The following is a 27,097-nucleotide window of genomic DNA, read 5'->3' on the forward strand; positions in this document are numbered from 1 at the left end:
ACAACGAAAGCGAGTTTTACTACCCTGATGAAGAAGAAATAAAATAAAACAATCCAGGAGAAAGCTAAAAACCTTTAACTTGCTAACGCCGAGCAAAAACATGGCTGAATCCTGAATGACTCCTATTTGTATAAATAGGGGACTACATAGGCGGCAAAATGTAGTTTTTTCCTGCCATGGAAGTGCACTTGTATACTGAGGAGGAAGCCATTTGCATTACAGCCGTGAATGAGGATTCATAAATGGCAGCTCGGCTCGGTTTTCCCTTTCGGGTGCTCTCGTTTTCTGTTAGAATTTGGTAAAGAAAAAAATAAATACATTAGTTACCAGCTTAAGGTCGGTCCGTATAGTGAAATGCCATGACCTCGGCCTTGAATACTGACCTCGGCCCAGAGAGCCTCGCTCAGTACTTTCAAGACCTCGGTCACGGTATTTCACGATACGGACCTCCCAGCTGGTAAATAACACATATTTATCACGATATATATTATGCTATGGAAATGCAGAATGCTTAGAGACAACAAATGCAGACTGTGTGTAAGTATACAGACATCAGGGCGCCAGGGGGCGCTCATGTGCCCACCTTTGATCAGTTCAGACTCATTGGACACCCGTCATAAATGTGCATCGCTCCCAACACAGGGTGCTTGTTCGTTAACTCCAGCACTTTGTTTTTGCTCTTTGCTCCAGAACTCTACCTGTATTTGCTTTCCTTGCTGGTGTTTTGACCATGTTTTCTGTATGTTAGTTCTGCTTCTTATCCCAATTTTGGGTTAATAAAGCCCTGTTTTTTTTCTCTACACACGACCCAGTGTCTGCTCCTCCATCTTCCGCTAGTGCCGACAGGAAGACTGTAAATTAACAGGCCTAATATTTATAAAGCTAGTTCTGTGTATCCTGCTACATTATACAGACTCTCCACTGATCTATTCATGGAGGTAAAAACACTGCAGCTGTCTGGAATCAATTTTGTGCCAAAATGTTCATACAATACTATTGAAATATCAAACAAAAACGACAAAACAAAATACAAAAAAATAAGTCAATTTTTTTAGACTGGCAAAAAATTATTTGTGTAATCGTGCAAAATATCAGTCTATTACTCTTCAGAAACCTTTTATTTTTGTTCCGCGTCTTTCTCAGTTTTGTTTGACGTAATTTATTTTGGTTGCGATTCCAGCTTTCCCGTTTGCGCTCCCTGACTTTTTGCTTGCAGTTTTGGCACAAACTTCACGTGTGGGTGGGCTGTCCAGGAATGCATTCCCATTGGCTAACTTGTGTTTGACTGACGGATACGCTCAGCGATTCCCCCGGAGGCTGCTGTGGCCATTTCCTACTCGGATTCTGGCGGACTGTTTGACGAGTGACCGATCCATTGACGGTAAAGAAGGATCGAGTGGACTTCAGTGGCGACTATGATATTGAATTAATTCAGCAAAGTGTAAGTGCGGGACAAATGTGTTGTATGTGTTGCAGTAGTACACGTTATGCAGGCGTTTCGTGGCAAGTCAAATGTTACACTTAGCTCCACTACCCAATATAATAGCTGTCTTGCTAACGTTAAACACACCTGCATAACGTGTACTACTGCAACACATACAACACATTTGTCCCGCACTTACACTTTGTTGAATTAATTCAGTATCATAGTCGCCACTGAAGTCCACTCGATCCTTCTTTACCGTCAATGGATCGGTCACTCGTCAAACAGTCCGCCAGAATCCGAGTAGGAAATGGCCGCAACAGACTCCGGGGGAATCGCTGAGCGTATCCGTCAGTCAAACACAAGTTAGCCAATGGGAATGCATTCCTGGACAGCCCACCCACACGTGAAGTTTGTGCCAAAACTGCAAGCAAAAAGTCAGGGAGCGCAAACGAGAAAGCTGGAATCGCAACCAAAATAAATTACGTCAAACAAATCTGAGAAAGACGCGGAACAAAAATAAAAGGTTTCTGAAGAGTAATAGACTGATATTTTGCACGATTACATGAATAATTTGTTTGCCAGTCTAAAAAAAATTGACTTTTTTTTTTTTGTATTTTGATTTGTCGTTTTTGTTTGATATTTCAAAAGTATTGTATGAACATTTTGGCACAAAATTGATTCCATACAGCTGTCTGTTCATTTCTGGAGGAAAGGTGAGGTTTCTGCTAAATTGCAATACTGACGATACATCACGATAACGATTATTTATCGATTTATCGTCCAACCCTAGATGAGAAATGTTTAAATTTGATGCAGGGGAATAAGCACACTTTCTTTAAACAAATCATGTAATCAGTTCATTACTCATCTTAGTATGTTTACACGACCAATTTAATATTATTTCATGTCCATGTACTCAAGCCGTGGCTTTGAAAGAATCTGGGTTTACATTCGCTTTCAACACCACAGACCACACTAGCATGACTTATGCTGGACCTTTCAAGCCCTGTGCGCTTTCTTTCATTTAGGAAAAAGCTTTTATTATTAATCCATCTGGAACTTGGCGTCATCCAGAACAGCTCATTCTTGCTTGCAGGGCTTAATACCATCAACTCATTAGCTGACAGCAAGAGGTGAGAGATTTCAACGCCTGCTCTCGCCTGCTGTGTGTTTTAAAATAATTTAAAACAGAAACAAATGATCATCAGTGATGGACAACTCATCAAAGACATCTCCATGCTTATTAACGTCAACAGATGGGAACAAGAGACTGATGAATTATGCCTACAAAAAGCAAATGCCAACTCAAGGCTTTGCAAACATAAAATGATAAAAGTGTACGGACTCAGACGTATCTAGGAAAAACACCTTCTTTAAGAGTTCGATTGGGCATAATGCATTGCGTTTCACATCGAGGTGTCAAGCAAACTCGGTCAGAGTTTACACATTATAAAAAGACATCAGGTATGCAGTAACTGGGATTTAAAGCATTGGGCTCCTTTGGGACTATTGCTGTCCCATAACCACATGAAGAGGAGGGCAGAGTACTATATATGGAATACAATTCAATAAAATATTAACTGCTTAATAAATAAATATATGGAGGATAGGGTGCCACTGAGTCTAATGGCCAAAAATTTTTTTCAATGTTTTCCAGGTCCCACCCTCTCATTTCGTTCCTTTTATGAAGCATAGTAATTACTCCAAGTTTCATACAAATATATGCATATTTTTTGGTAGCTCAATGGGCTGAAATGTTTTCATAGAGTAACTATTCAGTAGCTGTTGCATGCGTGTATTAACACTCTTATTCAACACGTTTGTGATAAAGGTCTACCTAAAAGCCTGGTTCGCATGCGCATGTGCATCATCGGCTCCACAGAATGATTTGCAGCTGCTGCGTGAGCTGGAGAGCTACAAGAAACAACATGAAGCTGTTGCTAAAGCTGCAATAAAATCATTCTCTGGACACTTGTGGTACTTAAAGGTGGAGTACGAGATTTTTTTCAGGAGTATTTTTTACCATATTGCTTGAAAAGCTCCTCACACCCATGTTGCAAGCAGTACCCAAAGGTTTGACCCAAAAACGAAATATTTTAATCCAGTCTACAGTGTAAAATAAAGGAAAAACGCCATCAAATCCTATCGAGGTAACCACCTCAAAATTATTGGATTCTGACACGTCAATCAGACTGAAGCCCGCGACCCCAAATCCCCCCCCAACCCTCACTGCCCCACCCCCGCCCCTACAGTATGCGCAGGGACCACTCCAGCCATTTCAAAGCAACGGATACACAATGTAGGTTTTGCTAAGGCCAAGTTTACATTAGACCGTATCGGTCTCGTTTTCTTCGCGGATGCACGGTCCGTTTACATTAAAACGCCTGGAAAAGCCGGGAAACGGGAATCCGCCAGGGTCCACGTATTCAATCCAGATCGTGTCTGGTCCGGTGCTGTGTAAACATTGAGAATACGCGGATACGCTGTGCTGAGCTCTAGCTGGCGTCGTCATTGGACAACGTCACTGTGACATCCACCTTCCTGATTCGCTGGCGTTGGTCATGTGACGCGACTGCTGAAAAACGGCGCGGACTTCCGCCTTGTATCACCTTTCATTAAAGAGTATAAAAGTATGAAAATACTGCAAATACTGATGCAAATACTGCCCATTGTGTAGTTATGATTGTCTTTAGGCTTGCCATCCTTCCACTTGCAAGTGGTAAGTGACGCGCATGCCCGATATGCACTGAGATCACACACACAGCGGCTCAGTCCCGAATCACTGCTCATGCACTTCACTCGCGCGCTCTGTGAGCTGCACAGGGCCGGAGTGCGCACCCTCCAGAGGGCACTCGCTGTTCAGGGCGGAGTGATTTGGAGCGCAGGATGCCTGCGGAGCCGAGCGTATCCGTGTATTGGTGTTGCTGTGTGCACGCGAATCGTGTATTGGTGTTGCTGTGTGCACGCTAATCGTTTTAAAAACGTTAATCTGATGATCCGCTGATACAGTCTAATGTAAACCCCACCTAAGTTAGCATGATTTGCAAAGTTAGCTGACACGGATTGTTATACTAACGCGTATAGTCGTATTACGTCCTTGATGGTAGTTTTTCCATGGTATTTATTTCATGCATACAAACGATTTGTTAGCTTAGCTGTATGTGGCACAAACGATAACTCTTATTTATTGTTTTCTTAGTTATGAAGGCATGGCACAAGCCAGTTCGACACCAATGAAGCATGGGTTTTTGAAACCACCTCCTCCTCCCGTATCCACTATTCGTTCGGATTCACTCTCAGGCTCTGACCTGTAAGTACCATTATGTTCACATAAACATGGTTTTGGCAACATGCTTTGGAGGCGCGGGTAGGGAGGGGGGTGGAGGGGTGGAGACGCGGGGGGTGGGAGCATGGCGAGGGCGGGCGTGTTTCTTTTCAAAATATGGCTTGCGGGAACCGTTATTCCAAAATCTCGTACTCCACCTTGAAGTGAAATCCTGGTCGGTTTAGCCTAGGTCACAACCGGACGTACGAATTTTTGGCCGTGCGATTTTTGGCGTTTCCCAAATCGCTGCGTTTTTTTTGTTCGTGGAGAAAGACGCACGTTGGCTGTAAGTTTGTCTTGCAACCTGAAAAAAACGTAAGCGCCTGTAGAGTTTGTTTGACAAAGAACCATGACAAAGAACCTCTGCGGCCGGTCTGCGGCTCGAAAATCAGCACGTCACACGCGCGCCCTCCGTGCGTTTCTTGAGTTTTTTGCACGTAGACCGGCCGTAGGACCACGTACGGCCGGTTGTGACCGAGGCTTTTAGCATTCTTTGACTCTGCAGTGTCAGCTGAGGTGAAGTCAGCCATGGCGAAAGCCCTTGACAAGAAAACATCATCATCCTCGACGCATTGCCTTCAACCCCACAGTACCTCAGAAGCAGTTGTTTGACTTTGTATCACAACACACCAAGCAGCTTTTCACAGCCTTTAACATAGCACAGAAATTCCTCATGAACAGTCCAGATACATGGAGCAGTGACAATGATTACATTGTTGGCCAACAGAAAGTGAGAAGTCTGAAAGTCGTCAACGATGCAGCTGAGCGAGGGGTGGCCTTGATTCAGGCGTTCAACGGAGTCCTGACCAATCAAGAAGAACAAAAACAGTTCTTGTTGCAAGTCGTGGAGAAACGCCGCCATGACTTTCCAAACAGTAACAAATCCACCTTGACTGCACTCGCTGCAGCTGCTGTTGACAACTAAATTGCGGACAACTAATTTACATTGTGACATTTTACTGTTTGTTTGTGTTGATCTGTTTGTGTTCAAAAATCATTTGTTGACTTTTGAAGTAACTGCTAGTAACTGTTTGATTTTCATGATTTCTGCAGTATTCTGGTTTTTTATGTTAAATTTAACATTATATGATTATATCAGGGGGCGGCACGGTGGTGTAGTGGTTAGCGCTGTCGCCTCACAGCAAGAAGGTCCGGGTTCGAGCCCCGTGGCTGGCGAGGGCCTTTCTGTGTGGAGTTTGCATGTTCTCCCCGTGTCCGCGTGGGTTTCCTCTGGGTGCTCCGGTTTCCCCCACAGTCCAAAGACGTGCAGGTTAGGTTAACTGGTGACTCTAAATTGACCGTAGGTGTGAATGTGAATGGGTGTCTGTGTCTAATGCCGCTTTTCCACTACCAACGCGGCTGAGTTGGGCTGAGCCGTGCTGAGTTGGGCTGAGTTGAGCTGAGCAGGGCTGTTGGAGTTGCATTTCGACTACAACCGCGCTGAACCGTGCTGGCTGGAAGTGGGTGGACACATTGGGTGGAGTTAGCGAAAGTGGGTGGACGTCACGTGATGTCGTTAGGCGGCGCAAACAGTGACATCAGTGACCTTTTAAGCGGTAGTCTCACGACCCGGATAGTAAACAATAAACATGGAGGACATGGAGTCGTTAGTGTTGCTGGTCTTGGTGCTGTGGCTTGTTGTCACCGACAACGCCAACAGATACTGGCAAGAGCGTATAGATGAGGCGAGGCGCATAAGGCTTCAGAAATTCTCGTAATTATTCTTCTTCCGGGTTTACGGTGTTTACAGATCCCAGCGTGCTCGCGGGGCGTGTGTGGGCATGTGAGGACACTCCTCCTCACCAATCAGTGCACAGGGGAGTGTCTCCTCACGCCCCTAGCCCCACTCGGCTCGGTTTGGCTCGCTTCAGCCCCACTCCAAAACCGTGCGAGTTTTGGGTGCTGAGTAGGGCTGAAGCGAGCAGAGTCGTGCTGCTCTGAGGTAGTCGAAACGCGAGCCGTGTCGGGCTGAAGTGAGCTGAAAAAGGGTAGTGGAAAAGGGCCATATGTGTCAGCCCTGTGATGACCTGGCGACTTGTCCAGGGTGTACCCCACCTTTCGCCCGTAGTCAGCTGGGATAGGCTCCAGCTTGCCTGCGACCCTGTAGAACAGGATAAAGCGGCTACAGATAATGAGATGAGATATCGGAATTTTTCAGAAAATTACACATATTGTATAACTTTGGAACTGCTGAGCTACCAGTAAATATTATTATAATACATCCACACTTTGTCACATTTTTTCTTTTCACATTATGAGCACATTTAGGGGGTGGGACAATGAAAATTAGAAACTTCATTTTTGAGTGGCACCCTAATGGAGGAGCAATACATAAATAAGTGTAATTTTAGAAATGGCTAAGATGCTCCATCTTCAAAGATAAAAACCAGACTTTGAAGAAAACGATTCTGAAATAACATTTTGAATCAACTGTGAAGCCATAGAGCGGTAGACTTTACAGAAAGGCTCTTTGTTTGTTTTCCATATTTGTTTGCTTTCATGCAGCACTCTAAAATGGCTGTTATGAATTGAAAAGAAGTGCATTTATATCAGCCAGAGGTGCATACACTGATTATTTGACTCATTCATGATACTCGGGTCAGATTAATTAACAGTTATTCCACGAAATCGAGTCGTACATGAGCTGATAGCCGATGAGGCGCGTAGCACCGAGTCGACTATAAGCCGAGTGGAATAACGGTTTTATTCTATCCACATTCACTGGATTTTGAGAAACAGAGCATTTTTGGTTTTTTGCAAATTTGATAAAACTTTATACAAAACGTCCAACAAAGTCATTTCCACTTTAAACGTAAACAAACCGGCGAAATGACGGGAGCTATTTGTGAAAAATGCTATAAATCATTATTATTGGGGGGGGGGGGAAATATGTTCTTACCATCAAATACTTTTATTCCATATTTTGTTGCTTTTTTTTTTTTAAACATGTTTTTGGGGTTTTGTTTTCAAGTAGAGCTTTTATTTCGTCCTCGGTTGGTTCAGCAACACGCGCCGCCATTTTGTTTTTCTCTCCTCATGATATACGAGCTGATATCCTAGTAGTAGAGTAGCCAATCAGAGTGCACAATTGCTCACATCCAGTGAATGTGGATAGAATAATTAACAAGGTGAGTGTTCACTGAGCCTGATGATTGTTTTAGCATAAATACACAGGTGATTTTTTTTTTAAATACAAAAAAAAAAATATTTCAAACTTCAAAAGCGGCGTGCAAATGTAATAATGGCGCGGCGCACACTTGTGTCACTTATCTATGCCGACTCACATAAAATACTTTGTTTGGAAATAGATAAAATAAATCACATAGTTTTGCATAGTTTCAGACCAAACTTTGTAGCATCTTTAATGCTTTTAGGAACAGCATTTTCTTTCAGAATTTGCAATTCTTCCTCACATATGGTGACAAAGCGATTGGCCGCCATTTTGCCGAGTCCCTCGAGGTGATTGAGAAATTGTATGAATTTCTCGACCAATCAGCGTGCACGATTTCCTATAATCACCTGCGTATTTATACTAAAGATAAAGAATTCTCCTTCAGTAGCCAACATACACAGACTTCCGTCTGGTTTAAGAGAAGGATAGAGGGCTTCTTAACTAGAGATCACAAGTCAATTATATAAAGAAGTTCAGTAAGTGTTTAAAGCTACAAAAGACTTATGACATTTTAGATACAAACTTTTCATTTTAGTACACAGTGGTCTGTATTTGGCTTAGCATTTTCGACCTTATATTTAAAATGTATTCGTTTTCCCAAGATAATCTAAAGGGCACTGGATACGGTCAAGTCTCTGACTGAATACGAGTATGAATTTTAAGCGGAGATTTTCAAACCACAACTTCAAATAAACTTAACTATTAATTCAGGCACAGTGTGGCATGAAGGAATCAAAGTCACTACATCATCAGTATGAATATATAATAAGTGTTTTAATGTAAAGTGGGGTAAAGAGACCTGTAGAGGAGCGATGTTTAAACCAGGACTGATCAGCTCAAACTTCTCTTGTGATTTCTCCCTCACGAGCCGTGCAGCTTCCTTGACTTCTCTGAACTGTTCTGCAAACTGTATAGAGTACACAAAAGAAAAATAAAACCTATATTGAACAGATCGATATTTTTATATATTTGATTGGATGGCACTGCATTGGAATGGATGAATGGATGTCATTCTGATGGATTATTTGTGGTGGGTAACACTGGGATGTACTGAGACTGGAACTGGCAGTAGATGGCACTGAGATAGATGGAAAGATGAGGATGAAATGGGACTGGGACGAACAAGACAGGGTTCCTACACATTTTCCATTTCAAAATCCCTTACTCAAATTCCCAGACGTCACGGTACAGTTTTTCAGAACATACAGTTGTGGTCAGAAGTTTACATACAGTGACATGAATGTCATCTTGGATATGGATGTCATGGCAATATTTGGGCTTTCAGTCATTTCTTTGAACTGTTCTTTTTCTGTGGCAGAATGATTGTACAGCATACAGCTTTAATTAAAAAAAAAACACTAGCATTTCGTACACAATAGGGTGCATCAGTTGCCCCCTAAAAATGACAAGTTCCTCCGATCATGATGCATTTTTGTTTTTATGTTCCTTTTGGTAAGAAAACACACTGGGTGAAATATTTTGACAAAATTCAAAAGTTTAATGGTGGCACCAGGAGCTCAAAGTTATGGAAAAAGCTGCTATTTTATGACTTTTATGACGAAATTTCGATCACTTTTCATGAAACATTATGGCACCTTATAGAGTATACCAAATATCTTAGATACACATTTTTAGTACATATTCTAAATATATTATCAAGCACAGTTTGAGTTTTAGCTGTTCATTGGATCATTGTTCAACTACTTTTAAACAATACAAATGTATTATGAATCGCATTAATGCTTCTCAATCCCTTGCAAAGGTTCTTAACATGATCTCTGGGTCACGAGAAATCAATAAATGGAGTCCAACATTGTGATTCAAACCTTACGCGAAAACATAAAATAAGCGTTTTTTGGCAAAAAATGAACCTCATGGTGCCACCATTAGACTTTTGAATATGGTCAAAACATTTTACAGGATGTCTTTATTGGTGAAAAGGAACACCCGAACAAAAATGCATCAGATTTTATGAAAGTGAGGGCAACTGATGCACCCTAGTACACAAGTTTTAATTTTCTTTGGGTTTTCTGAAATCAACACAGGGTCAAAAAATATACGTACAGCACACCTAATATTTGTATAAAATGCCTCTTCACAAGTTTCACCTTGACCAAACGTTTTTGTTTACCATGAACAAGCTTCTGGCAGAATTCTGGTTGGATATTTTACGACTCTTCATGGTAGAATTGGTAGAGTTCAATTACATTTTTTTTTTTTCTTGGCATGGACTTGACTTAAGCACGGTCCGTATATTTTCAACAGGGTTGAAGTCAGGACTTGTTTTAAGCTTAATGTTAGCCTGCTTTATCCTCCACAACCAGCTCTGATGCGTGTTTGGGTTCATTGTCCTGTTGTAACTCCCAAGTCGTGTTCAAGTTTCTGATGGTTTATGCTGAAGTCTGAAGTAGTCCTCCTTCTTCATTATTCCATCCACTTTGTGCAATGAACCAGTTCCACTGGCAGCAAAACAGCCCCAGAGCCAGGGCTCAACATTAACTTTTAAACCCACTTGCTCTGGGGGGAAAGTGGGGGTTAATTTCCACTTGCCCCCTATTTTGTGAGTACTACTTTTTTTTTTTTGGAAACCCATAGAATAGTTGTGAATTGCAACATAAAATGAAGATCACATATTGAGTTGAAGTTTGGTTATTGATTATTTGTTCACGGACAATAACAATTTTATCCAAAAGAGTTTTTCCTGCCTTCGTCAATTCATTTCCATGTCACATGCATGAAGCTGTTGGAAAGTTCAGTGTGTTTGTGTAGAACTCTCTCAGACTGTAGGTTGATTACTCAATAATGTAGAAATCATAAAATAGAAATCTATAACCAAGTTTGTATGAAGAAAATAGGGTGCCAAGACTTTTGAATAGTACTGTGTTTGAGAATATTTATAGATCTTTTTTTGTTATATAATCCACCTCTAGGTTTAAAGAAAAAAAAAAACCCGCGCTGCGTCATGAAAGACAGGATAATGTTTGAGTTTAAAATCATTGTTTAGTGTGTAGGTTGTGGGTGTTTTATACAGATCTGGCAACCTGTAACTAAATCAGTGCAGCTGGTCTATCATGATGCAGTGCCAGGCTTTCGTCTAAACCGGGGAACAGGGGCGCTGCGCCCTCTTACTCTCGGCGTGCGCCCCCTTACTGAAATGCCGATTGAACCCCAAGTCACACTCAGGCCATGCACTTATATGCTACTGCACAACATGCAATCTTTCTCAAAACGAGCTTTTCTCCGTGAAAACATCCCAGCAACACCACGTGACAATGTGTCTGATCATCAAATACGTTATAATTACTCCAAAAATATTCCAATCATAGTAGATACACCGCCAGACGGTGCAAAAACAATCAGAATTGGCGTTTTCCAGACTGAGGCGCCATGTTGTTTACTTGTCGCGGCTGCTCTCGCGAGATTTGACATGGGTTCCATACAAGGTCAGCTGACTTATACCCCTTTTCCACCAAATCAGTTCCAGGGCTGGTTCAGGGCCGGTGCTGGTGCTGGTTCACAACTCGTTCAACTTGCGAGCCAGCTGAGAACCAGTTTGCTTTTCCATCACTCGCGGTGCCACGTCATTACGTCGCTGTATACGTCATTACGTCGCTGTATACGTCAGTTACGTCGCTACGTTTGCTTAAACCTTGGCGCGAATATCGAAGCAAAAACAACACAGAAGAAGCAGCAGCAGCAACAACAACAATAATAATGGATGACTTCGCGTTTGTACAGCTGCTGCTTCTCTCCGCTTAAAAATGGCGATCTTTCGCGGTCTTGTTATTGTTGTTGGTCTTAACAACTCCGCCCCCCCGCTGACGTAAGCGGTTCTTTCCTCTGGCCCAGCAGAGAGTTGGTGCTAGCCTGGAACCGGTTTTTCTGGCCCCAGAGCCAGTTCTTTGTCAGTGGAAACAGAAAACCCGGTTCCAAACTAAGCACTGGCCCCGAACCAGCCCTGGAACTGCTTTGGTGGAAAAGGGGCATTATAGAGCGAGATTTCTCAAGACTGAATGACCTTTCACCCACCGGCGCAGGAGCTTTTGACAGAAGTAGTTCACAATTTCCCTCTCAGATAGCCTCAGAATGTCCCATTGGAGCCTCAATTTTTCAAAGGCTTCGCACGGCGGAGGGGTGGACGGACAACCGGCACCATTCCCCCCGCCATGGTGAGCGCCCTCATACTAAATTTTTCTAGAAAAACCTGAATGCGTTTTTTTTTTTAAACCTAGAGGTGGAGGATTTAAAAAAAAAAAAAAGATATATAAATATTTTGCACAGGACTGTGTTCCTCTGATAACAGAAACAGAGCTCCAGCTCTCTCTGCTCTTAATCTGTTCTGTTCTTTCAGGATTTATCGCGCATACCACTCTGAGTTTTTTATGCCAGAGTTGTTTGAAACCAATCCGGGTTTTCTGTATTGAATAAGGAAGCTGCTTCACCTGTAAGAAAATCAAACACTTTCATGAAGGCGCTAACTTGAATGCGAGCAGAAAAAAAAATTATAAAACGAGATTCTTAAGCGAACTCTTCCATCCTCACTTCTGACTCTCTGTTTTTGTAAAATACATTTTAAATACAATCATGAATTTCTCTAGAGGAGTTTTCGGGCTGAGCTCCTCTCCTCGTATTCTTTAACCACTCATTTCCTCATTGCTCTTGAAGCATTTGCTTCTATTTGTTAACGTTTTTCTTGATAGCGGGGAGACGGTAATGCCTTTTATCTATTTCTCTGTTTGAAGAAGCAAAAACAGCACAAAAATTAACCATAATGGAGACGGATTAAGCCTTGCTTTCATGAAAGATGGTGTCTGTCTGACCCCAGCTGTAATTATGTGATGCGTGACATAATGCACAAGGGGTCTACATATAAACAGTACGCGTACCGTACTACAACAGCGGGGGTATATAAAATAACTTGCAAAGCAGTAAGTGAAACCGAGACTAAGAAAACAGCCAAGACATAATGGTGGATACGTAGTGAGGGACGCTTTTAGGAACTGAAATTAAAAAAAATCAAAAAGCCTAATTTTTGTGGTGCTAATTTGTAATATATGCTCATTCCAACTTGCCCGGTCGGGCATGTCAGGGACATATCTCACTTGTCCGAATGCATGTTTCGCTTGTCCCAGGAAATCGGGCAGTGCTTAATGTCGAGCCCTGAGAACATGATGATCCTACCACCACCACCAGCTGGTACAGTGTCCCTCTGTACATGGTGGTCATTGTGGCCAAACAATTCAATCTTTGTCTCATCTGACCATACATACATGTCACTGTACAGTGGTATGCAAAAGTTTAGGCACCCCTGGTCAAAACTGCTATTACTGTGAACAGTTAAGCAAGTTGAAGATGAAATGATCTCCAAAAGGCATAAAGATGACTCATTCCCTTTATATTTTAAGCAAAAACAATTTTTTATTTCCAACTTTTACATTTTCAAAATGACAAAAAAAGGAAAAGGGCCCGAAGCAAAAGTTTGGGCATCCCTGCATGGTTAGTACCTAGTAGCACCCCCTTTGGCAAGTATCACAGCTTGTAAACGCTTTTTGTAGCCAGCCAAGAGTCTTTCAATTCTTGTTTGAGGAATTTTCATCCATTCTTCCTTGTAAAAGTCTTCCAGTTCTGAGAGATTCCTGGGCCGTCTTGCACGCACTGCTCTTTTGAGGTCTATCCACAGATGTTCAGATCAGAGGATTGTGAGGGCCATGATAAAACCTTCAGTTTGCGCCTCTTGAGGTAGTCTATTGTGGATTTTGAGGCGTGTTTAGGATCATTATCCATTTGTAGAAGCCATCCTCTTTTCAACTTCAGCTTTTTTACAGATGGGGCTATGTTTGCTTCCAGAATTTGCTAGAATTTCGTTGAATCCATTCTTCCCTCTACCCATGAAATGTTCCCCGTGCCATTGGCTGCAACACAACCCCAAAGCATGACTGATCCACCCCCATGCTCAACGGTTGGAGAGGTGTTCTTTTCATGAAATTCTCTGCCCTTTTTTCTCCAAACATACCTTTGCTTGTTGCTGCCAAAGGGTTCCATTTTAACCTCATCGGTCCACAGGACTTGTTTCCAAAATGAATCGTTTCCAAAATGCGTCAGGCTTGTTTAGATGTTCTTTTGCAAACTACTGACGCTGAATTTTGTGGTGAGGATGCAGGAGAGGTTTTCTTCTGATGACTCTTCCATGAAGGCCATACAGTATTTGTGCAGGTGTCGCTGAACAGTAGAACAACGTACCACAACTCCAGAGTCTGCTAAATCTTCCTGAAGGTCTTTTGCAGTCAAGCGGGGGTTCTAATTTGCCTTTCCAGCAATCCTACGAGCAGCTCTCTCTGAAATTTTTCCTGGTCTTCCAGACCTTATCTTGACCTCCAGTTTGCCATTTCTTAATTACATTTCGAACTGAGGAAATGGCAACCTGAAAACGTTTTGCTATCTTCTTATAGCCTTCTCCTGCTTTGTGGGCCTCAACCATTTTCATTTTCAGGAGTGGTAGGAAGCTGCTTAGAAGAGCCCATGGCTGCTGATTTTTGGGACTAGGTTAGAGGAGCCTGGGTATTTATAAAGCTTTGAAATTTGCATCGCCTGGCCTTTCCTAATGATGAATGTGAACAAGCCATAACCCTAACAAACTAATTAAGGTCTGAGACCTTGGTCAAAGTGATCCGAGTGTTCAAATCTCCTAGGGTTCCCATACTTTTGCAAGTTACTCCTTTCTTTTTTTCACTCTAAAATTGTACAAAACCAAAATAATACACCGATATTGCTTAAAATGTTGGAGTGTGTTTCATCTTTAACTTGGTATGGAAGTATGGAAGCTAGTACTTTGCCAAATAATTGTCAGAAGCAAGCAAGTAATTACTGATATTATATTCTTTCATGGGGTCCAAAATTTCTCGTGGTACCGCTATGGTAAGGTGCTGTAGCTCATCCAAATCAATTAAAACCAAACCCAGACAAGTTCAATGCACAAAAATTTATTCAAGCTGCAATGATAAAACAGTGCAGCGTTCTTCCGCTTTTGCTGTGTACATGTGAAAAAACAAACTGATCCCTTCTACCTGTAACAGTAACAGGAGGGATGTTGACGTCCAACTCATCAAAAGAAAAGGGAACAGAAGTGCACGGACTTTGCTTCACTGAATATTAGATGGAGTAAAACAGTTTAAAAATGACTGGCCACAAAAAGTTTAGAACACTCTCCCCTTTGTCTTATGTCTCTCCTCCTGTCATAAGCACATACACAACATCACACACACCAATGGAAACATACAGGAAACCAGTTGGATCCTGCTGTAAAGACTGGGTGAGTGACAGAGAAATCCATCCACACATATCCGAGTATGAAGATAAAACATGGGAGTGAGACAGTTATCAAGATAAGCGTTCTTGTGCGACTGTGCCACACACAAATAAGGAAGGGCAACTATGCTCTCACGCTCCATCCATCCATCCATTTTCTGTAGCCGCTTATCCTGTACAGGGCCGCAGGCAAGCTGGAGCCTATCCCAGCTGACTATGGGCGAGAGGCGGGGTACACCCTTAAGCCTCAGTCACAACCGGCCGTACGTGCTCCTACGGCCGGTCTACGTGCAAAAAACGCAAGAAACGCACGGAGGGCGCGCGTGTGACGTGCTGATTTTCAAGCCATAGACCGGCCGCAGAGGTTCTTTGTCATGTCAAACAAACTCTACGGGCGCTTACGTTTTTTTCAGGTTGCAAGACAAACTTACGGCCAACGTGTGTCTTTCTCCATGAACAAAAAAAACGCAGCGATTTGGGAAACGCCAAAAATCGTACATCCGGTTGTGACCTAGGCTTTAGAGATGAAAGTGGAGCAAAGAAAAAAAAACCTGAACTTTTGAAAATCAAACTAAGATGGGGGGGGGCGCAACGTCCCCCCAAAATATTTTAATAACATAACATGCAAAACCCTGCATTCTAGTACTTATTTTCACTAAAACAAGTTATAACTTTTAAGCCTTTTTCATGTACATTAATGATTAACATGTCAAAAATATCACATTTAATTCCCCTAGTTAATGAGTAATTTTCAGGAGTGCATTTAGAAAACGCAGTGATTTTCCTGCTACACAGTTCATTACTTTGGAAAAATCAGACAGTTGAAGGTAAACTCAGCAAAATCCCAAAACAGTCCTGTTAAAAAGTAAAGGTCTGTTAGAGTTTCTAAAGCTTTCAGGTTTCAATGTTGGGGACGTTGAGCCTCGTTTATCAATCTTTTAGTAGAGTTGTGCGTTTGCAGAAGCTAAAGTGAACTAAACATTTCCAATTCAGATTTATGCGAGTTGAAGCCGATTGTTTACATTAGTTCGTATTGTCTGTAAATTTAAACACACCAATGAATACCACATTTCTCATGTAAATCAGGGGCGTAGCTTGGATTTTTCAGGGTGGGGTCACACACTGACTGGCAGCCTGAGTGCATTATGTAACAAAAAATAATGACCATTGCTAGTTTTAGGCAGCTTAGAAACCGGCTCTTCCATTATCGCTGTTTCTTCCACGTTTTCTTGATGATGTGTTCTAGAAACGGCACTAAAACTTAGCTTCGAAACCACAAAATGCAACTTTGATGGAAAAAATATATATATATAATAAATTGCTTACCTCTCTTCACGTCGAAAGGAGGAGGAAAGTTTTGCTTGTTTTGACATGGCGAATTATTAACACGAGGAAATACTTGTAATTTGCAACTAAAAAGACTGCAGCTACACTGGCAGCTTGACCATGCTTTCTAATGCGATTGTGTTGCGCAGAACGGTGTCAGTCCTGCGCGCCTCAGCACGTGCACCTGAAGGCGCGCCTTGGGCATGCACCTAACGAGCTCCGGCACGCGCGCCGTTAACAAAGGACACCTGTCTTTAAAGGTGTTATTGCATCGTTTTTTCATTAATTGTGCGGTGGTCTCTAGTATGAATGAATGCCCTGTGAGCCGGTTTTGGTGAAAAAAAAAAAAATGCTGTGGTGCTCCTGTTTCAGGCTGTTCTAGTTTGGTGGAGGAGTGGGTGGGGAGAGAACGACAGGATTTCAGCTCTTACTCATGAATATTCATGACATGTAAACATATCGCTTCTGATTGGCTAACAGCATTGTGACGCTCCCTTCCAGTGGGTTATGGGCGAGGCCATGACTACTAATTTTCGAAGTGACGCAAGTTCGTAGGGCTTTTTCTGATTCACTCGTTTTTCCGTCTATTTTCTTTCATAGGCTAATACAGGGAATGGGGGCAGAAGAACATTTTCATGTGCAGCATGCATATGCAACTCGGCGTGAACTATGGTATTTCAAAAAGAGCCAGTATTAAACGGTTTGTCGTGGAATGACACCTTTAATCAATGAACTATGTTTGGGCTATTTAAGGACCGCGCCCATGCAAGGACGATGCGAAGTATTACACCCCGCCTAGGAATGCGAAAAATCCGAAAAATTAATTTCTCCATTCGGAAAACCGGAGATTTTCAAGAGTTTTGTCAAATATCCGGATTTCTGGGTAAATCTGGAAGACTTTCCATCCCTGACCCTGGACAAGTTGCCAGATCATCGCAGGGCTGACAAATAAAGACAAACCACCATTCACACTTGGCCCTCGTCGGCCGCTGGGCTCGAACCCAGGACCTTCCTGCTGTGAGGCGACAGTGAGTGCGTTTACATGCACATAGAGAAAATTGAATTTCTGCCGTAGCTCGACTGAAATCGAAGTTCTAAATGCCATGAATACACCTTAGCTCGGCTGAAATCGAAACGAACTGGATTTCTCGTAATCAAGCTACGCGACCTAGATTATGCGATTGTAGCCGAGCTACTTAGTGCATGTAAACCCTATCGAGCTACGTAGTCGAGCTACTTACTTCCCTTCTGGAAGTGACGAGACCACAAGCGGGAAACACAACAGCCTCGGTCGGCATGACAACAGTAGTAGAAACGAGCAGCAGAAGAGGTCAGGAGGAACAAGGAGACAAAAAACAAAAACAATTGAACTTTTTGTGTGTTTATTAAGTAGGGCTGGGCGATATGGAGAAAAAAAAAAAAATCTCGATATACATCTCGATATCTATGCAGGAAAAACAACCCCCAAAAAACAGACACACCAAATTCAGCAAGGTGTTTTTTTTTTTTTTTATTGAAGTGCAAACAGGTAGGCAGCCAAGTGCCTAGAGGTAGACAGGTCCTAGTAACAAAGTGCTTGTGCACCATTTTTAACATGAATTATCAAACCAAGGAAGTAGTATATTGCCTTATTTTAATTACAAACATAAAACCTGAGGGTAGGCAGTTCTTATAAAGTGCGTCTTAAACATTTAAGTAACAAAAAAAAAACAAAAAACATTTCATAAATATTAATTTGACTTATAGAAATAATACATATTGCCTTCCTTTTCCTTAAAAACAAAACTCAAACTCATCTCACTGCATTAACTCTCAGCCTGGCACACTCCTCGTACAAAAGTTTGTGGCGTACCTGTAAATGGTTGAACAGGTTCGTGGTGCTCGACGCTTTGGTTGCCACCAATTTCTTGCATTCCCGGCAGTAGACCTCTTTCTGTTGTTCGTCCGACGGTTTAAAACCAAAATATCTCCATATAATGGAGCCATTTGTCCTTTTTTTTGGTACGAGTTCTGCCGCCTCCGGGCTTTCTGTGGGCGCCGCCATGTTGAATGAGTTAACACGCCGCCTACACGCGAGGGGAGGGGGTACAAACACACGAAGGAGGCGGGGCGGGCAGCACCATAGCACAGTGAAGGAAATTAAGCACAGTGGCGAAATCATATTAATTTAGAGCATTATCTCGATATATACGATATGCCAAAATCTTTTTCGTGTTCATAAAACATATCGATATATCGCAAATCTCGATATATCGCCCACCCCTATTATTAAGACATAAGTTAAATTGTAAGCAAAAAATGGACTTTAGAAAAATATACAATTGTGCAAAATAAGTTGTCTTACAAAACAGTGGTCTGCGCAGGACAGTTTGTAGCCAACAGGTGGCAATGACATGTGGTGTGAATGTAAAGTGGAAATCACTCCTCTTCTTCATGACGACAACCGGAAGTGTACCAACACGATGGGGCGTGTAGCGCCACCTGTGGCTCAGGTGCACAATGTACCTCACACAATAGCTCGATTTCCTTGTGTGCATGTAGGATTGGATTTCTCTGGCACCCCTGCTGGGACCCTTAGCTCGATTATCGACAGCAGCTCGATTTGGATGTGCATGTAAACGCACTGAGTGCTAACCACTACACCACCATGCCGCCTGTTCTCACACACATCTGTTCTAAAACATGTGCCCACACACACAAATGCATTGTCATGCAGATACACAAAAATACAAAGAGACGTACACACCAGGGTTGGAAATTAACTTCTTTATCCTCCTGCTGCTGTGGCTACTGGAGTCTAAAATCTCCTAGCCACTCTTTTTTTTTTTGGCCAGCTATGTTCTTGTTTTAACTAAAAGTGTAATTACATGTGAAAAATAATACAGTAAGAGCTACGATATTCAAGCATGATTATTTAGGAAAAACAGGCTAAGTTCATACATGTCAACCTTTGGTCAATCAAACCTGTATAACCAACCTCCAAAATCCGTATTTCCCTTATAAAATCCGTATAAGATGCAAATTAAAATAATTTACCTAAAATTTGAATGATAATTAACAATGATATATCCCAGTTACTTTTTATTCAATATTAATAACAATAAACCTTCAAAATGAATACAAAGCTCCAATGTTTGACAAAAACACAAAGTGTTATCAGCGTAGTTACGAAGGAAATACTTCATTGTTTGGAGACAGGTTTCACCGAGCGGCTATTATGCACGAGACTTCATATTAGCCACAGAGTCAGAAAAATCTGTTCGTAAAATTACGTTATAATGACCAAATACAATGAAAAGTATTTTTCCAGTCTCACCTGTGAAAGGTAATCCCATGTGATCTTGTTTGGACGGTAAACCTGTTGGTACAGTTAAACGCAGCACATGAATGAGGCATCTTTATTCTCGGCTACTGTCTAGACGCTATACCAGAGACGGTTGAAGAATCTCCACTTTGCCCCATCCAATATGGCGGCGAGGATGACGTATGATTCTACGCAGAAGGCGGCGTCTATGTTTATATGTTTATGACTTCACGGTTGGCGGGATTCTCGCAATGCGGTGTGTGCATGATCAAAATTGGAACGAAGTCTCGCTACCACAAGATAACGCGCGATTTCATAAGACTCTTTACTGGCTGTCTGTGGTGTACAGTACGTTTGTAAATGTTATGCGCTCTTTTATCATCGTGGGAATTGATTATAGCTCTAAATAAATATTGAAGTTTTTTTAAAGAATCCGTATAACTTTATTTGTACGCCCGTATACTACGTTTATTGAATCAAATCCGTATAAAATACGGACATTCCGTATAGGTTGACATGTATGTAAGTTAAATATTTAAACTTGAGGAAAATACTGACATTCTCTCTCTCTCTCGCATGCGCACACACACACACGTGAACTGATGGAAGTTGTGTTTGAGGAGTTGGGCAGATTTTAAAATAAATTAAAAAAAAAAAAAAACACACGTACACACGCATGAACCATTCGCTGGACTCCCTCTTGTTGACTTTTCCCCGCTTCTCATTAAACAAGTGTTTTTTGACCTTCCCTTCTTTGGCCTTCATTTCCTGAGAGGTTTTCTCTTCAGACCTCTAAACCCCTACTTTGTAACATTTTGTGTTTGTTTGCTGCAGCGCTAGCCCAGGTTGCTCGACCTGAGGTAATTCTCTTTAACGGTCAGTCAGTAGTTAGCGTGCTACGCTCAAGTTAGCACTAGTTAGCGTTCTACGCTCAAGTTGCCACAATGAATCCAAGTCTTCTTGTTTCACTCAGACACTTTAATGAGGAGACTGTGTCCTCATTAAAGTGTCCGAGTGGAACAAGCAGGCTCGTGATACAATCCGTGTTGTGGAAGGTCACAAATGTCTCTGTTACAACTGCATTATTTCTTTGTCTATGCTACTTTTATTTACCCACCACTGTGGCTGGTAGGTTGAGCAAATTCAACTCCAACTATGCAAAATCACCCACATTTGGCGGGTAGCAAGTGCTAATTTCCAACACTGACACGTGCAAGCACACGATATTTGCCATCATTCACGCCTGGGGCAGCCCCACAACACCGGCAAAACTTGCCAGCTCTCAGAAAACTTGCAATTATCCATTCTGACATTTGTAGTATTGCAATGTGCATTTGTGCCGATTTTTTATTCCTGCAGAGGTACGATGGAGCCCAACGTGCTAACGTCAGACAGTTCACTGATGGCAGATGCCACAGAAATCATCTCAGCTGTATCGCGTACACGTCTTGCCTTGCTTAAATTCAGTGACATCAAACTCGAACATTTTGGCTTAACTTTATATTTTAGAAAAAAAAATAAGGGCAATAGTGTGGAAACTGAAATATATTTTTCCATACTCTATTTTCCTTTTCCATACTTATCCAGACCTGGAAATAACTAAAATCAAATTCCATACTTTTCCATACTGTGTAGGAACCCTGATAAGACAAGGATGGAGAAATATGAGATGGGATTTGGATGATATTGGAATGTAGCATGGATGGATGGATTGGGATGGGACAGAGATGGATGGAAGTGGAATGGAATAGAGATGATACTGTAATTGAGAGGAGATGGGATGGAACCGAGATGGGACTGGATGTATAAATGGGTCTGAAGGGGATGGGACTGGGTATAGGTTGGAAGGATGGGTGGATAAATGGGTATAGGATGGATGGAACTGGGATGCATGAATGGGACTGGAATGGGACGGACATGGGACTGGGTATGGATAAATGAGTATGGGATGGATGTTTCATTGGTTTTGTTAGAGAGCTGGCTTGTTACAGCAGTCAAACAAATTGTAATCCAACTGCAATTTGAAGATGCATTTTTAAAGCATGTTTATTGTGTTATACTTTTTTCTATTCACCAGTTAATCTTATATGGTTGGTTCGTCGTCATAATCCAGACAGAACTACTAAAGAGAGTTTCTAAACCACTACATTTTTGTTCAGAAAACTGCTTACCTGTTGAAGATGCTGCTCTGTAGCGAAGCCTAATCCATACACAGTGTTTGCTCTGCTGTCTGCCCACTGCCCAAATTTCTGCGAAGTCTTGGTGAAGGTCATGTTGGGTGTTACAGTGCTGTTTATAATTGCCTGTGCCAAAGCAAATGGCAACAAGAGGCACAATTAAGTCAAAATTAAGACCATACAACTTGTAGTGCTCTGGATCCAGCAGCTTTACCTTTGTTCCTCCTACACTGATGATGCGATACACAGTCCTGCTGGCGTCATAGAAGAACGACACAGTGACTGCATGCTTGCTGGCAGGAATCCAGTTTCGCTTAGTGGCTGGATCAATCTGGAAGACGTGTGCCTTTGTGCTAAAGAGAGGCTGCTCCCTGTGGTACACATTAAATCTTTTCAAAGACCTCATTAAGAATACTTTGCAGTCTTAAATGAAACATACATTTTCAGAATCGAAAGATCGGGCTCATGAAAGTAGAAAGTTGGTAGTGAAAAATCTACCATGTCATAAACCAGTAGTCTTATAACAATATGGTAACTCCACCTCAAAATCACCAGATTTATTAAAAAAGTTCCCAACTAACCATCTTCAATTTGCTTCATACCTACTGGAAATACTGTGCAAAGTAACGTGCAAAACTTCAAGATTGTATCTGCTTGTATTTTCTGAGATATAGAGGCTTAAAAACAGGGTGCGTCCCTAATTTTATTGCAGAACAGTGTTACAGAAAAAGTCACAAAATACAGTGCTCCGATTTCATATTCATGAGCACGTTTGTCCAAACTTTTAATTGGTACTGTATTTACTTCAAATAAGTCTCATCTCATCTCATTATCTCTAGCCACTTTATCCTGTTCTACAGGGTCGCAGGCAAGCTGGAGCCTATCCCAGCTGACTACGGGTGAAAGGCGGGGTACACCCTGGACAAATCGCCAGGTCATCACAGGGCTGACACATAGACACAAACAACCATTCACACTCTCATTCACACCTACGCTCAATTTAGAGTCACCAGTTAACCTAACCTGCATGTCTTTGGACTGTGGGGGAAACCGGAGCACCCGGAGGAAACCCACGCGGACATGGGGAGAACATGCAAACTCCGCACAGAAAGGCCCTCGCCGGCCACGGGGCTCGAACCCAGGACCTTCTTGCTGTGAGGCGACAGCGCTAACCACTACATCACTGTGCCGCCCACTTCAAATAAGTAAACATGTTTATTTTCAAAACTATTCATGCTAGATGCAATGCATGAAATTTTCAGGAACTGTTGTCTTGTACAAGATGTCTTGAAATTCTAAAAATTGGTTCAAGGTACCAACTTCAGATTTTGCACACTTGATAATTAAAATATGCTCTTTCAGGTGGTTATAAATATATGTTATTTACCAGCTTAAGGTCGGTCCGTATGGTGAAATACTGTGACCGAGGTCTTGAAAGTACTGAGCGAGGCCCTCTGGGCCGAGGTCAGTATTCAAGGCCGAGGTCACAGTATTTCACCATACGGACCGACTTTAAGCTGGTAACTAATACATTTATTTTTTTTCCTTTACCAAATTCTAACAGAAAACGAGAGCACCCGAAAGGGAAAACCGAGCCGAGCCGCCATTTTGAATCCTCATTCACGGCTGTAATGCAAATTGCTTCCTCCTCGGTATACAAGTGCACTTCCATGGCAGGAAAAAAAAAAAAAAAAACTACATTTTGCCGCCTATGTAGTCCCCTATTCATACAAATAGGAGTCATTCAGGATTCAGCCATGTTTTTGCTCGGCGTTAGCGAGTTAGAGGTTTTTAGCTTTCTCCTGAAATGTTTTCTTTTATTTCTTCTTCCTCAGGGTAGTAAAACTCGCCTTCGCTGTGAACACTGTCGTTATCGCTATTCATGCTGTAAAATTAATGTTATTTTGAATCTTCATTCATGGCTGTAATGCAGATGGTTTCCTCCTCAGTATACAAGTGCACTTCCATGGCAGGAAAAAAACAAAACAAAACTACATTTTGCCGCCTATGTAGTCCCCTATTTATACAAATAGGAGTCATTCAGGATTCAGCCATGTTTTTGTTCGTTGTTAGCAAGGTTAGAGGTTTTTAGCTTTCTCCTGAAATGTTCTCTTTTATTTCTTCTTCCTCAGGGTAGTAAAACTCGCTTTCGCTGTGAAGACTGTCGTTATCGCTATCCATGCTGTAAAATTAATGCTATTCTCCTGAGAAATGCTGGCAAAAATTTACAAGATTTTTGATACTTATAAATAAATCTTATTTAAAAAAAAAGATAAATGTTGACAAAAAATTCTACTATGTTTGTTGCTGTTGTGAACGAGCGAGTCGCCAGAGGTCCGTACCATAGTATACGGACCTGCTCGCCAGCCAATCAGAGCACAGGATTTGATGGAAACCGCACTGTGAAAATAAAAAAAAGGATATTACACAGTGGCGTGAAGATATGAAGTTTATTTTCGAGTGGTGAATGTATTCATGAGTGAACGAAGCAAACGAGTGAAAATATTTTTCAACATGAGAAGATAAACTTCATATTTTCGCGCTACCATGTAATGTTCTTTATATTATATGGACACATCCACCAAAAAAATATGCAAGTTAATCAAAAGAATTTTAATTTTGAACCGGTTCGCACATCTAATCAGTGGGAAAACACTGGGAGTGACGTCATCGGAGTGAAATATCGGGAAAACGTGTCACTTAGATCAGTGATGTATGTCGTATGAAAAATGTGAGTTTTTCAACATGAGAAGATAAACTTCATCTCTTCAAGCTAACCTGTGATCTTTCTATTATATAGAAACATTCACAAACAAAAAGTACCCAAATTTATCAAAACAATTCATCGATTTCCTCACGAGTAGGGCTGTGCGATATATCGCCGAAAATTCTGTGTGCGATACATAAAATTATTATATTGTAACTATCGAGTATTTTATGGTCATCTTCTGACTTGTGTTTGTTTCGTGTTTGTTGCGTTTGTTTAAAGCCTTTTCCGGTGGTTTTCTCCCTGTCCCTCAGGCAATAACGTGATAGGCTAACTAAGGGTAAAGAAAACAATAACGTCACGCACTCGCCAACCAATCCCGGGCGACATCTCGGTGCTGAAAGGATCTTCCGGGAAGATTTTCTAGTTTCGGTTGTGTTGCCAGATTGGGCGGTTTCCCGCCCAATTGGGCGGTTTTAAGTGCATTTTGGCGGGTTTTGAACATATTTTGGGCTGGAAAACGTCAGCAGTATCTGGCAACACTGCCGGCGGGAAGATTTCCTAGTTTCAGTTTACAGCGCTGACTCAGTTCATGCAATCGCTGGTGCTGCATAGACTACCGTGTAAGCTCTGTCAATTTCAGCGACAAATTAAAAATGGAAGCGAACGAACTGGTTCCTAAAAGAACTAGTAAGGGGTCAGTCATCTGGCATTTTTTGGATATCGCGAGGAGGACGTGGAACAGCAAATGCCAGTTTGTAAAGTGTGCAAAAAAAAAACCTGTCATCACGAAAGGCAGCAGCACTACAAATATATTCCATCACCTGAAACTCACCCGGTACAGAACAAAGAGTCTCTTAAACTCCGAACTACTTGCCCACGAGCTAAAACCCCCCACAAGCTAAACAAATGACCATAGCGGCCTCGTTCTCCAAAGCCACCTCATATGAGAAAACGAGTCAGAGATGGAGAGCTATAACGGATGCAAATCACTAACGTCATTGCCGAAGACATGATCCCAATTAGTGTAGTGGAAAAACCAGGCTTCCAAAAAATTACCAAACACACTCGATCCCAAACATGAGTTGCCTGGTCGCAGACATTTTACAGAGAAGGCAATACCGGAATTATACACATCTGAGAGGCAGAGCCAGAAAACACTCAGTTCAAAAGTGTGCAAAGAGAAAAATGATGTTTTGCAGATCTCTCTCTTCTCTCCCTCAATCTCTCTCTATTGTGAATGTTCCAGTGGTTCTCAGTAGTCAGGTTAATAGCTTGGAGATCTATTTTTTTAAATAATTTAATGAAAGAGCACTTTTCTTATTTAGGCTAAATGTCCTTCTCAGTGTTGAGCTTGCACTTTATTGATTTGAGCTCTGAGCGGCTCTGTATTGTACGGCCCCTTTGTTGCAATTTTCAAGATTGTTTTTGCAGTTTGTGCCACATCTTTGTTGAATAAAAATAGTCTTATTTCAATTCAATTGTGATTAATCACCAACATGAAAATTTAAAATGTGTTGTTGAAAACCACCTGTAAAGTTAACCAAGAATGTTATTTAATCTGCAGGGATTGTAGTGAAAACAGTAAAGAGTAAAAGTTAGATTTCATGGGGTCCTTTACAGGAGATTTAAATATATCAAGATATATATATCGTGAAATGGAGAAAATGTATCGGGATATTCATTTTTTCCCCATATCGCACAGCCCTACTCACAAGTATGGCATTCAGAGATTTATGTCATGGTTTTGGTTCTCCATGTCCCGGATGTAGCGCGTATGAAAAATACGAGTCATGTATTTCCCAGTAAAACACTCGTGTCCATATAATATTTATTTTCATGGTCGACCTTGTCATACATGGGCAATATATATTTGAAATATAGGTGTGAAATATTTTTTTAATACCTCATAAACGAGAATGTTTGACTTCTTTTAGATATACACCTAGTTGCTAAATTGAACTATAACAGGAGTAATACATGTGAAAATATGAGTTAATGTGCTTTAGGGTGGAAATATTTTTTTCTGTATTTAAAACACATCACAATTTTAAACAGCAATTTAATGCTTCATATTAATTTGTATTGATTTGCCCATAGTGACAATTGTGCGTAGCCTGAAATTAAATTTCTTCCCATGATCCAACTCTTTTTCTTCTGGCTGCTCCCGATTAGGGGTCGCCACAGCGGATCTTTCGTCTCCATTGCTCCCTGTCTTCCTCATCCTTCTCTACCACACCTGCCACTTTCACATCCTCTCTCACCACATCCATGTATCTCCTCTTTGGCCTTCGTCGTTTTCGTGTGCCTGGCAGCTCCATCCTCAACATTCTCCTTCCCACATGCTCTGCATCT

General features: G+C 41.6%; 1 protein-coding gene across 1 annotated transcript in view; it reads right to left on the reverse strand.

Annotated features, from left to right (window-relative positions):
* The window catches only part of homer3b (homer scaffold protein 3b), a 56,007-nt gene that overhangs the window by 13,764 nt on the left and 15,146 nt on the right, over positions 1-27,097 (reverse strand). Inside the window, exons 2-4 of the mRNA XM_060941679.1 lie at positions 22,250-22,406; positions 22,030-22,161; positions 8,723-8,830 (exon numbers count right to left, since the gene is read on the reverse strand). Of these exons, the coding sequence (XP_060797662.1) occupies positions 8,723-8,830; positions 22,030-22,161; positions 22,250-22,406 (397 nt within the window). The remainder of the gene's footprint in view (positions 1-8,722; positions 8,831-22,029; positions 22,162-22,249; positions 22,407-27,097) is intronic.

This window comes from Neoarius graeffei, chromosome 15 (assembly GCF_027579695.1).
Source record: "Neoarius graeffei isolate fNeoGra1 chromosome 15, fNeoGra1.pri, whole genome shotgun sequence".
In the NCBI taxonomy this organism is placed as follows: Eukaryota; Metazoa; Chordata; class Actinopteri; order Siluriformes; family Ariidae; genus Neoarius; species Neoarius graeffei.